General features: G+C 38.0%; 1 protein-coding gene across 1 annotated transcript in view; it reads right to left on the bottom strand.

Moving 5' to 3' along the window:
• Positions 1 to 308: 308 nt before the first annotated feature.
• Positions 309 to 13,838, bottom strand: part of THSD7A (thrombospondin type 1 domain containing 7A) — a 399,001-nt gene continuing 385,471 nt past the window's right edge. Inside the window, exons 23-28 of the mRNA XM_036246730.1 lie at positions 12,000 to 12,173; positions 8,036 to 8,131; positions 4,888 to 4,970; positions 4,309 to 4,519; positions 1,194 to 1,281; positions 309 to 408 (exon numbers count right to left, since the gene is read on the bottom strand). Of these exons, the coding sequence (XP_036102623.1) occupies positions 324 to 408; positions 1,194 to 1,281; positions 4,309 to 4,519; positions 4,888 to 4,970; positions 8,036 to 8,131; positions 12,000 to 12,173 (737 nt within the window). The 3' untranslated portion in view covers positions 309 to 323. The remainder of the gene's footprint in view (positions 409 to 1,193; positions 1,282 to 4,308; positions 4,520 to 4,887; positions 4,971 to 8,035; positions 8,132 to 11,999; positions 12,174 to 13,838) is intronic.

The following is a 13,838-nucleotide window of genomic DNA, read 5'->3' as shown; positions in this document are numbered from 1 at the left end:
CCCCAAACGGCCAATTCCATCACCATATTTCAGAGATGAAAGTACACTACCAGTCGGTAGGTTTCATGAAAGATCACACAAGACTCTCAGAAGGCAGTATGTCTTCAACTTAATCTCTTAGACTTCTCAGAGTCGATGGTTTCTGTGTAATGGTATTGTCTTGATTTCGCCAATGGCACTGTAATTTTCACTCTTTCCTTAACGAAGCTTTTGAACAGGTACACTGTGTTTTAATCCACGCGGCGTGAATAGCTCCGTGGCCTCTGGGTAGCCTCTGCAGAGTCCGAGAGCTGAAACTGGTTGTTGCTGGAGTGAGTTGTATTTTACATGTCTGCGTCTCCATCGTAGGCTAAGGTCAAAGGTTTCAGTCGGTTGTTTTGCCTTCTTTGGGGTTTCTTTGGCTTTTTGCTGTTAAAAAAAAAATTCAGGAAGAGGGGAGTGGAGAAGAGGGTGTCAATGGGGAAAAATGGGGGGGACATCTGAAATACTTTCAACAATAAAGATACATTTTAGACAATCATTAAAAGTGGGAGAAAAATCCATCTTTCTTTGTAAATTTTGCTGCTAGAAATGAGAAAAGTTTGCAACTATTGATAAATCTAAATTACTGAACTGTCTGCATTGCCTAAATTCAATCTTAAAATGTGATGTTCTGGTATCTTTGAATTTTTCCGTTTTATGCTCTGAATAAACTCAAAACAGAACCCTTCAAATATTTTATTATCCTGTAAAAGATTAATTATTCAAATGGAATTCCTCTAGTACTAACAACAGAAATGACATTATCGTGTAACCATTTATATTTGGCCAGAATACTTTATAAATAATACATAATTTATAAATAATGCATGTATAAAAAGACAGTTGAACAAGATCAGGTATTACCATATATCTCTCTCTAGTACTCATTCAGTATAAACATCTGCAGTTCATCATAAGCACATTCCCTGGCATTGCCAAGAAGAATGTACTTGATAAGATGGCCTGAAACTAAATGACTCAGATTTGGTAGTTTTTAGACTATCTTCAACTAAAGCCATGTTTGTTTGGAACTTCAGATGAACACTAAATAAACCTGAGTCCTTATTTGAGACGTTAGTTTGCCGTTCCTGTGTCATGGTCAATTGAAAGTGGTTCCTCTAACCCAGAGAGATTATTTATCCTTTCCGATTTTGAAATATTTAAAGACTCACCAAGCTAGATAAATCATGGAGACAATAAAGATGAGTAACACAAATGCCCCAGCTGCTACACCATAAACCCAGGTCTTTAGTCTTCCATCTAAGAAGAATGGATATTAATCATTAATTTATATTAGTCTGGCATATAAATGACAGTCTTTAACTATGACCAATGGACCAATCACATATGACCAAGTCCTTTCAAAACTCAAAATGAATTACTGCTTCGGCACAATTAATGATAAATGCAAAGCTGCTATTATGAGTTAGATGTGCCTTCATTAAAGATAAATTATCAATGAAATTGAATTGAAAGGTAATAAATAACATTTTCAATGTGTTCAGATTTTAAGTTACTACGTCTAAATTTCTGCTGTTTCTTATCTGAATTTTACTTCAAATCCAATATAGCCATAATGTTACATAAACATTTTCCTTTGATTTTCATTCTATTTTGAGATTGGCAATAATGAGGAAAAAAACGTAATGCAATTTCAAAAAAGTCTTCCAACTTAAGAGTTGATGCAGACAGGCATTTGAACATAAACTTGGTCTTTTCAACATGTTTTTTCCAGATAAACTCAAAATGAATACATTTAACAATGTGGGGAATGGATAGTTTTTTATCTAGTTACATGTACAGTGTCCTTTAAAGCTGATTTGACAGTATTATTTGCAAAAATAACCCAGTTTGATTCACATACAAAAGGGTCTCTAAATAACTCCTTTCTACCTTTTCTAATACAGGAACTCCCTACTTTTTGAAAGTATGTGGTACACTCTTAACCCAACGAAGTGCGAAGGTGATTTTCTCTTATGAGAAAAGGCGAGAAGCAACAGCAGTGTCCAGCGTTTGCTTTGCAGTGAGCGGTGCAGAGGCAGCAGCCCTTCCGGGAAGCAAAAGGCCCCACCAAGCTCTTTCCCGGGGACCACACCCCGAATCTCAGCCTCACGCTGCCAGAGCGCTGAACCCCGCGAGCACTTGAGCTTTGTCTCCATTTACTTTGTGCGTCTGTTAGCAAGATGTGTCCTAAGGTACTGGACAGGCTGAGAGAGCGCGTATGGGCGTCATGCTTAGTGTAAAACTGGATGTAATTAAGCATATTTGGTATAAATTAGGGGGTGATTTTCTGGGTTGGAGGACGCTCAAAACGTTTCCCATAGAAGCTGGTGGTAACTGCTTCTTCGCTTTATGCCACGTTGGTTTAAGAAAGTACAGGAACACTCTCCTTTTGGATATCGGGGGGAAATCTGTGCATGAAACCAAGCAGGACAGAGACTCTGAAGTTGGTTTTCTGGTCTCATTCTATTTGAATTTAGTTTTATGTTCTGAATAAACTTCAAACATAAGACGCTACTAATAACTTTGCTAACTTAATTTGATCCTCACATCAACATATATTTCCTGTTGCATACATGTAATTAAACATATATTAGTGTTAAATTATAGATGGGAAAATTGACCCCATGGAGACTCTGGTTTGATCAAAAGCAAATCAGTCCTGTGATTTTTTTTTTTAAACCTAGAGCTGGATCAATTTAGGGGTTCATTTGCTGGAAATAAATTAATATTTTAAATATTAAATAGTTCTTGTCAATTCTAAAGATTTAAATTTTTAAACCTAGGTTTGAAATCAAAAGAGCCGTCCCACTGTTGGGTTTATCTACCTCGAGTGTTCTTCTATAAATATTCTTTGAGTTTTTCAAAAACCAAGAACAGGGTCTAAATGTGCTTTTGTAGTATATTGAAATATTTGCTTTAGGGAAACTAGGAATTAAATTTTTTTTGTACGTGCCCCTACTGGGAACCGAACCCGGGACTCTCTGGTCCTCAGGCCGATGCTCCAACTGCTGAGCCAAACCGGCCAGGGCATAGGTATTAAATTCATTATGACAATAATAATATTCTCTCTTTCTAAAAACAAGTTTTGATGTGAGGAAATCTGCTTGGATTCTTAGTCAAGGTCAAGATGGCTAATGGCCATCTGCTGGCCCACTGTCTTGAAAACTGAGAGAAGAGTTTTCCATGTTTACACAGACAAGTCAGCATTGCAAAATGAAATGTCTCTTTTTCACCCTTTCAAACCTAATTAAGGTAGGTATAATGTAGTTAAATGAGAATCACCCCATACTTTTAAAAAATTCCAACAGAGCTTCCCCAGTAAGGCAAAGTGTTTTGACTTAATGCATTAAAAATGGAGAGGTGTTAGCTACGCACATTTCTTCCTTCCTTTCTCGTGTTTCTGACAGAGTTATAAAGTAGTCTATGCTTGGCTTTGCCTGGAGATATCCTTTGGTCATGAACTAGCAATCCCTCTTGGTGTGAGAAAAAGTGGCATGATCTTAGCTAGCTCTCCCAGCACACTCTGAAGCATCAGCTTATTTCCAGGGGTAAGTGTATGGCTGGACCCACTGGAGAGAGAAAGTGTACAGAGTAGGAATAGCATTTCATCAGGCCTTCAAGCTTTTGCTGGTATTGGCTTCAAGTCCATTACTAGACACATGAAAAGCTGTCTAAGAGGACAAGGGTCTAGTCAGTCTCCAAGATGGTCCATCTAGACAAGAAGGCTCCATCCCTCCCTTAGTCGATCTAGAGCTGGTATAGATTCTGAGACTTTGAATGTGCCAACTTAAAGGGCTAACAGAAGTGGGTCTGGCTACCTGGTGACCCTCCCCTCCCCCCGCACATAACTGCATTACTAATGTTCCTATTTTAGGTTCAAATTATTACCGCTCTGTGGTCAAACAAAAAATTCTTGAATGCCTTTACAGTTTTATTTGTTCCTGTACTGAATGATAACAGGTTTTTATCCTAATTAATATTTTCATTGGTAGACTGCTTTGTTCAATGTCAAAGTAATTATACTTGTAAATTTAGGACCAAGATTGAATAACTAATATCATTCCTGAACTTTTTTTTCTCAGAAGAAAGTAATTTTATTTCTCTGAACACTGAGCATAAGTGCTTTTTTCATAATAATAGTACACAAATTATAAGATTCTTTGCAGCATCAGAACAAATGAGTGTTGGTAATAGCTCATAAGAAAATGCTCATTTTTTAATCGCTTGGCATTGGCTGAGTGTATAACTAAAGAATTCTACATCAGCGCTGTCTAGTCACTTCACCTGGCCCAAATGGCTGTAGAAACCAGGTCCTTCCCCGCCCCGCCGGGTGGCTGGAGGGTTGGGTCGGGTGGACTGCCCGACTGGTTTTCACGTCTCCTCTCTTGTCCTCCACGGTGGGTATCGCCACCACGGGGATCAGTGTGCACTGCTCAAGGGTACCGTTGGAAGACAGGACTTCGGTGTACCCTTCTTCACAACTGCATGTCCTCGTCTGCAGGAGAACAAGAAGATGTCTACTGTGCATACAGGTGGTTTTTGAAAGCATAACAGACCTGACTTGAAGAGAAGGTTCTAATGAAGTATTGTTTGGGGGATTCTTAATGAAGTAGTATTGGGGGGCATGTAAGCTCTGTCTTCACTACATAAAGAAAGAACACGCCATTTGCACCGCACACTAGTTTATTCTAACCGTTGAAGGCAGGTGCATTCGGGGTTGTCTATGTTGACGAAAGGGGAGATCCCCAAGTCGGATTTTTATGCCTCAGGACAGGGTTTCTGTCCAGGGAAATGACTGCACAAGAGGCAGCGAGGTGACAAGTGGAGAAGCTGGCGTGTGTGGCCTGAGGGAGTCACACCTACCTCGCTACAGTACGAGTGGGGTTGGCTGCACGGTGGGTGACACGACCTGTCCGCGTCAGGCTGGCGCACCACCAGGCAGCCCCCTGCGGAACAGAAAACCACGTTTTGACAAGTCGGATCTCTTGCAATAATAAAAACACACTGTCGTTACAGGCTTGTCTCCGAATCCCAAGCCACACGGGAATCCCACAGATGTTTCTAAGGGCGGTGGACTGAAATATTTGGTTAACCCCGACCACTTCATTTTGGAACCCGGGGTCCTCTTGATTCTGAGGAGGTGCTGGAGCAGTGTCCACAGCCCTTGTTGAACAGATGATTTCATAGTTGCCGCTGGGAAAGCCCCGAAGGCACACACAAGCTGTTCCTGCCACTGTCCCTGCGGCCAGCTCCAGCACTAGAAAGTGGACTTAATTTTCTTTTAAAGGTAAAAGTCTTTCTTGGCTATTCAAAGAAAGGGTTTTCATATCCCTAGAGATGTCTCTTTAATTTATGGACTACCACATTACTATCTATTCTTTTAATGTGTATTTCTCTTTCAGAAGAATCACTGTTCCTGCTAACTCAGGATTTGGGGGGAACAGGAAAGAAAACATGTAGCTACTGAGTGGTGCGCGTGTTCTGTTGATTTAACTGGAAGTCACGGCGCTCTTTTTTTTTTCTTTTATCCTCACCCGAGGATATTTTTCCATTTTTTGTCCAGATAGAGTGGGAGGGAGAGAGAGGAAGAGAAAGAGAAACATCGATGTGAAGGGACACATCGAGTGGCTGCCACCCGCACGACCAACCAGGGCCGGGGACAAACTGCAACCGAAGTACATGCCCTTAGCGGGAACCGAACCCGGGTCTCTCCAGACCGCAGGCCGACGCTCTAACCGCTGAGCCAAACTGGCCAGGGCTCACGGCGCTCTTTTGATGCCCTCTCCTTCCTTCTTTTCCTGCACAGTACCAAGTGTGCCTACAGTGTTACATGGAGACGGGGGCAGATGTCGGAAGGAAACTGTATTGGTGATGTGGAAGGAGCTCCCAGTCTCAACCCATTCCTGTTCAGTCTAACAGAACGCTAGCAGAGCAAAGTCTTTCCTTTATGGAACTGATGATCCTCTGGAATTTCTCAGAGTACTAATGTCAATTCTTTGCCTTAATCTCTCAATATTATAAAGAAAATATTCATAGAAAAATGTTATGGAAAGCAGTTGTCTTTGCAAGGCATGCAGTTAAATGGCCATAGTGAAGTTATCATTAAATGCATGAAGGAAAAAAAAAAAAAGAAAACAACAGCTTGAGTTTCTTATAAGGATAACGATTCATAACATTAAAGCATCCAGGTGGGTAAGGTACTTTCCATGATTGTCTATTTCTCATAAAGAATCTCATCTCTCCTAAAAGATGGGAAAGGAATGCATATAAAGTTTATCACAAATCATTTACACACTGGCCTGTTAGTATTAAACAGTATTAGAAAGAAATGCATTGCATACTGTTCTGCATTAAAAAGAAATCGAAAATATGATTTCTACAGGTAAGTCTTTTAAAATTGGACTTACCTTTGCATTGGGGAAAAGCCCCAATTTCAGGAGGATAAGAGATTTTAACTTACAGAAGAAAAGGGCAGACAAGTATTATTTGCATCTTTATTTGGGGAAAAAACAAAAAACTTTGAAAACTAATAGGACCCTTTTGGGAAGCTGTAAAATTCTTCCTGAATAGTTTAAAGAAGAATGTATATATTAATTTGCGACTTTTGAGTTGAGTGGACCACCTCTGGTTCAGAAAGCCTCTGCTTCCCCTCCTCTGAGAGTGGTGTGGTTGAAACAGATTTTTCTTCCAGAAAATAACACTGAGAGAGAGCAAAGGTCCTCTGGAAGGTGTCTTTTCTGTTATGCGTATGTCCACTGGGGGCTGCTATTATCAAGGGCTTCTTGATACAGATTTCTCATGTATAAAATCTTATCTTCACAAGAATACAATGTGACATCCTGCTTCCGCTTTCACAGGGAGAAAATAAGTAATTAGGTTTCAATAAATCCAGGTAATTTAAAATTCAATATAAAAATTGATGCTTTCCAAAAAAGCATATTGATCCCTGCTGCTGTTATCTTACTGTATATGTTACAGCTAAATTTATAAATGGATATACTAAGAGGCACCAGTATGCATGTTACTTTTTCTCCCTGTCAGAGGGTCAAAACAATGGCAGCTAGTCAGTCAGAAGTTCACCCTGAACAGATAGCTGTCAGGACTCTTCCACTCTTGTGGCTTGGAGGTTCCTGTAAACTAGATCTATAAAAAGAAATGAAGAAGACCAAAGAGATCTTTGGTTCCATGTGTTTGAGGTTGAGGTTCTGGTCTGAGCTTGATTTTTTTTCTGGGCAATTTGCAGGATGGCGCATCTCACTAAATATCAGGAGCCCAATTTTCCCTCTTCAAAGGAATCCTTGGGATCCCTTGCCTTTACTGGGCTCAGATAAGGAAACTTTTAATAATTGCAGATTAGATTAGTTCTTTGGGGGTGAATCAGGGTATAAAGGACACTCAAAAAAGTTCCTTATTTGCATTTCTTCTTTGGGTGTGTAATAATTTTTGTGTGGGGACAGAGAAGGTGAGGTGCTCAGATGCTCTGGACTGGAGATTTACCAATAGGTCTTCTCTATTAATTAATAAAAAAAAAAACTATAAATCAGAGCTTTCTGAATCCACAAGCAAGATATTGTGTCTTGTGTCATCATATTCCCGCAAAAATATTTTTAGTCTGCTGGTGTATTGCTTTTTAAGACACAGAAATAGATACAGTCAACAAAAAATTGATTATTTTTAACTCATAGTGAGTTATTAATATGCAAAATTTCTAGTAAAAATAATCTGAGAATATTTACTTATTTAATCATTTGTTAGAGTTAGACAGTATTTTACTTAAATAAATTCTAGCAGCAATGTCTAGAATGGCTGGGTGAGGGAGAATTTAACTGAAACATTAAAAAATAAAATAGTTTGTCATTGGTCCCAGATAGGTATACAGCTCAGGTGTCCTCAATCCAACCATGTGTTGAATACTGAAAGAATATCTCCATTTTCTTCATTATTTTCTTTGACCTATTACATGCGGGTTATGGGAAGACTTTCAAGGAACAAAGAGAAATTGGAGGTTTACCTGTTACGTTGACACCGTCTGACCTTTGACACCAGACTGTTCGGGAAGAGCCCTTCCAAGCACTGGCCATCCATTTATACTCATAACACTGTCCATCTGCAGGGACACAACAAACACTCACAGAAGTGTCCTGCTCTCCGGAAGGCTATTCATGGTGATAGATATTGACTAAATATTTATAAGTAACTGAATAGTGACAAGAAGGTCATCTCAGATGATTCGAATGTCAATTTATTGTCCTGAAGTTGCCACATGCTACAAAATTCCAGGTATACACCTAAATCCCAACTCATTTCCCATATCTGCTGTTATACCATCTAATGTAAACCTGGATTTTTAATTTGATTTGACATATTATTTAAAATATTATAAATATCAAACATATAGACAAGGATGGAGAATAAAAAAATTCAGTTACCCATCATGCCATTTAACAAATGTTACCACTTAGCCATATTTGCTCTGGTATTTTTTTTGCTTGTTGATGAATAAAAAATAGCAGACAAACTTGAGGTTCTATTATATTCCTTTCGGATGTGATCTCCCTCCATGTCTAGCAATACCCACTATTCTGAAGTAGATATATGCAGTTCTGTGACCATCTTTATTCTTTTAATATCAATGTACCATAAATATGTATAGAGATATATACCCATAAATGATATAAGGTATTATTTTTAGTCAGTCTTAAAATAAAAAAAGGATCATACTCTCAATCATTCTAAAACTTAATAGTCAATGTTACAAACTATTTCTATGTGATTTTAATGTAGATATAGTCAGTTTATCTTAACTTCTATATAGAATTCCACAGTAGTAATTACTATAATTTATACAGCTACTTCCTCTAAGGGTGGACTTTTAGGTGGTTTTTAATTTTTGCTGTTACAACAATGCCTCAGTAGTCAACCCTGGGCAAGCCTCCTGGTTTTCCTTAAGGTAGATATCTAGAAGGGAAAATTCTGGGTATCACTGTGGGGATAGCCGAAATGTTACTAAATCTAGGACATTTTTTTTCCCTCTAAAAGGTGACCATTTACACGCCCACCAGCAGTGAATAAGGGTTACCATTGCTCTAACCCTCATGAACCTTTATAATTACCAGATTTAAAAGTTTTGTCAGTCTTGTGGGTGTGAAAAGCTATCATTTTAAATTGCAGTCTGTAGATTGCTAAAGCTATTAAACAGTAACAAAGATGTTTGGGGGCGTTTAGATTTCTTCTTATGTGAACTGCTTATGTATTAACCTCTGGCCTTTTTCTTTTATTCCTACTGAAATCTGTGCCCTTTCTTACTGAATTGTGGGAATTCTTAATTCTATAATAGCAACTCTGAAAGTGTGGCCCAGGGACCACAGGAGATGTTGACATTCTTTCAGAGTGTGTGTATGTGACAACTGTGTAAGGTAGGATTTTCTTTATATACAGGGTTGAGCAAAACTAACTTTACAGTTGTGAGTAAGGGAAACAGAATTTATTCTTGCATTATTTAATATTTATTGTATTATTTTCCATATGAACAACTGTAAACCTACATTTGCTCCACCTTGTATATAAAATAAACTAAAATTGCAATAGATTGAATAAAGAAGCAGATAAAGAATCCAGCTCTCTTCCTTTAAGCAAGATATTATAGATTTGAAATAGTGTAAAACAAGACCACGCTTGTCATTAAAGTTATTTTCTTTTTATTTTTGAAAATAGTTATTTTTTAGGAAATATGTTATTTATGGTAACATACAATTGGTTTACGATTATTTTTTAAATTTATTTTTGTTACAGATGTTTCTCCCAGGCTTATGATTATTTAAAATAAATTAACAAATATTCAAATGCATATCAGTTTTAATTTTGATATGATAAATTTTGATAAACATAAAACTCACAAAAAGAAAGCAGTTTCGGGTCCTTAACAATTTCAATAGTATAATTTGTCTTGGACTGAAACATTTTAGAATTGTTCTAGCCATTAATCCTTTGAAATTAATTGACATCACGAGTATCATTTTTAAGTCTGTGGCTTGTCCAGTGACCTTGTTTATGGTCTATTTTCCTATGGAGAAGACTTACATTTAAATTTGAATGTGTTTTTATCTTTTGATTTGTGTTTGTGCTTTTTGTGTTGTATCGGGGAGATTTTCCTCCACCTTTTTTCCCACTCAACTTTGTTTTACTTCTCAAGATTTCACATAAATGGGAGTTGTATGTTTCTTTACATTTTGGTAAAACTCACAATTAAATCATTTAAGTTTTAGTTTGTGTGCATATGTGACTACATATTTGATAGATTTGAATTTTTGATAGTTATAGAATCCATGGTTTAGCTTCTCTATTCCTCTTAGTAAATTATAACATTCTAACTTGTCTTTAAGTTTTTACATTGATTAGCAAAATGTACTCACAGAACGATATTTTTCTAAACACTATTCTATCTGTGGAAGTATTGATTTTGCTCTTTTTATTTTCTTCAATGATTTTGCATGAAGCGGTCTACTTTGTTAGTTTGGTAAAAAACAAGCTATCGATTTTATTGATTATCTTGTTTTTTTGTTTTCTATCTCATTTAATTTATATTGATCTGTATTAGTTATACTTTCCTTTTTCAAAAATATGAGTTGAAAGCTTAGTTCATTTTAAACCCTTCTTCCTCTTATCTGAGCATTTAAGGCTTTTAGTTCTCTGCTAAATACTACACAACATTTGCTATAGAATGCTCTAAAAGTATGGTTTTCAGTTTTCACTTCTCTAAGTTCTTGAGGGATTTCTTTCTCTAAAGTTATTTTTTATTTTTTAGAGCAAGAGGAAAGGAGAGAGAGATAGAAACATCAATGTGAGAGACTAACATCAATCAGCTGCCTCCTGCACGCCCCCTACTGGGGACTAAGCCCACAACCCCAGCATATGACATGGAATCAAACCGGGACCTCTCAGTTCATGGGACAATGACGCTCAAGCCACTGAACCACACCAGCCAGGAAGGGATTTCTTTCTCAACTGTAATGTCATTGATGTGAAATTTTATTTCATTCTCATTTGCGGGGTAAAGAATTCTCTTTCTTTCCCTGGAAACTGCTTCATTTATTGTAACCCCTGATCTTTCTCTACTTGTTCACCTCCCTGTCCCAGGACATATGGAATGTTTTATCTGGTAAGTTGTGGAAGATTTAACTGACCATTTTATTTTGGGGGGTATGTTATCTACACCATTTGCTTTCATTGTAAGCATTCTACTCCAAATTGTAAGCTCCCCTCCAACTTTTCATTAATAAATGTGATATTTGGCTCCTGATGCCATAACCTTCTTTTCCAATGTAAGGAGGAAGGAGAGGGTTGCCGAGCCCTACATTCTCCACTAGACAGCAATTCTTTTGTTTTCATTTGGATTTCATCTGTGTTCCCAAACTATGACATATTAATGCTCTGTGGTTCTTAAAAATGTCATGTATTGATTATATTTGGTGCATGGTTCTGTGTGTGTGTGTGTGTGTGTGTGTGTGTGTGTCTGTCTGTCTGTCTGTATTCAAATAGGGTTATGTCAAATTTAGAGTAATTCTTACCAGTACTTTGATTTATCAATTTCTGAAAATTTAGCAAAATCTCTCATTTTACTGTACCTTTGTAATTTTTATTTATTCATTCTTTTGATTTCATTGAGTACACTTTTAGAGTCATACATGATCGTGATTGTTATAGGTGTACAAATAATGAGCTCCTAATTGTCTCAACTTTCTTTAGCTCATAAAACTGGGAGACCTTTTCAGAATATTGCATATCAAATTTAAGAAAGATGGCAAGATTTTTCTTCCTCTCAACCTTTAAAATTCAGAATCATATCCTTAATTCAATTCTCAGCCTTCAGTGACATCTTGGCAAATTTGCTTATTTAACGGAAAATTCTATATCTTGGGCTTCTGCTTATCAACACGAAACTAAAATGAATAGATTTCATGACTTATAGGACTTACCATCACATGACTTTGTTTCTAACATCTGCTCTGGGCAGAGGTGTTGATTCTCTAGTTCTTGTATAATCACCGCTCTGGACCGGACCTGTATTCCACCAAAGCCGAGGTCCTCACCGTTCACACAGGTCAGCTGGCACAGGCTCCATGAAGACCACTCCTTCAAATAACAGTCACCTGCCAAACACAGCTGTGCAGTTTATACCCATACTCACAAAGAACAGCCAGCCAGAGGGTCATTTTGTTTTTAACCCCACTGGGCAATGTCTGTAGGTATGCCAGTCACACATACTCTTTAGATAAGTATTTGATATTTACAAGTTAGTAGGTAGCTTTATAATTATAATATTGTTATTTTTCTGAGTGGATGTTTCTGGCATGGATGAAGCACTCTGTAATGCTATCAAACGTAAACTATTGCTTAAAAGAGCTTGTCTGTTATGATTTTTCTCCTCTTAAGAGAGAACAAATACTTGATGAAAACCTACTACCACTCTATCATTAACCTTGTAAAGGGGTTTACTAAACACCTGACACTATTCAAAGAAAATCTAAATATACATAGAACTTGTCTTCTAGGTATTCATAATTTCAAAGGAGCTTGAAGTCCAAACCTAGGAGAGCTGGTGTTTATGCTTTGTTTCTGTTTCTCCCCAGGGGTGTGCAGGTGACAGCCACATGAGAGCTGTAGTAGTGGCAGCAGGCATGCTGTGTCCTTGCTCTACATCTTCAGTCCACTTTCCCTGTTTGTCAGTTATTGTCTGAAGAATAAATGCCACTTGATATTGCACATATCATGAATGCAAACATCACTGAGTGTTCACAACCTGGTTATAGACCCATGTCACCAACATCCAAATTAAACAACAGAGCATTCTCAGAATCGCAGAAACCCCCCTCATGTTATATATGGAATTGTACCGTATGTACTTTTTAATGTCTGGCTTCTTTCACTCATTTATATGTGTGAGATCCTGTGGGAGACATTTTGCATGGCATCAATTTTGTTATAATCTGCTCTGCCATCACCTGCCCCAAGGCAGGATATCTCTGCATTCTGCATTTCTTTATCTCTGTATTTTGCATTTCTTTAAGTAACCATTTACTCATCAGCCAGTCTTTACTGACCTTTTGTTCCATTTGTAGTATTTCCTAGAATTGCTTCGGGCAAGCCTGGTGCTTGGCAACAGGTGCTTCTTGCCCTATATATTGTGTGAATTACCCCTGAATAAACGAGACTTGATCAGAGCCCTGTCTTGTCTCCATTTCTCGTGTCTCTTGTCCCTCCTCATCCTCACTCCCCCTCTAGAGTCCTCGTTGCTCGACCTGCGGGACGGGTCAAGATCCATCATGTACATATGCCATTCTAATTTGTTCATTGTTATTGCTGTACTTTCCTCTTATGTATGAATTACCACAATTTAGATATCCATTCTGCTGTTGATGAGCATGCGGAGAGTTGTAAATTTTTCCTGTTATGAATATTTAGTATGAATCTTTCTACTGGGTATATACCTAAGAGTGCAATTGCTGGGCCACAGGGCATCACGTGTTCAACATCAACATCTCCGACCATTTTGAGAACAGGAAAGATTTCATGAAATGCATCTTTCCCATGTACACATCCATTCTTTTTTTTTTTTTTTTTTTGATAGAGTGGGAGGGAGGGAGAGGAAGGGAGAGACAGACAGAAACATCGACGTGAAGGGACACATCGAGTGGCTGCCACCCGCACGACCAACCAGGGCCGGGGACAAACTGCAACCAAAGTACGTGCCCTTAGCGGGAACCGAACCCGGGTCTCTCCAGACCGCAGGCCGACGCTCTAACCGCTGAGCCAAA

This window comes from Molossus molossus, unplaced genomic scaffold, assembly GCF_014108415.1.
Source record: "Molossus molossus isolate mMolMol1 unplaced genomic scaffold, mMolMol1.p scaffold_m16_p_7, whole genome shotgun sequence".
NCBI classification, from domain to species: domain Eukaryota; kingdom Metazoa; phylum Chordata; class Mammalia; order Chiroptera; family Molossidae; genus Molossus; species Molossus molossus.
This window is presented reverse-complemented; position numbering and strand designations above follow the sequence as displayed.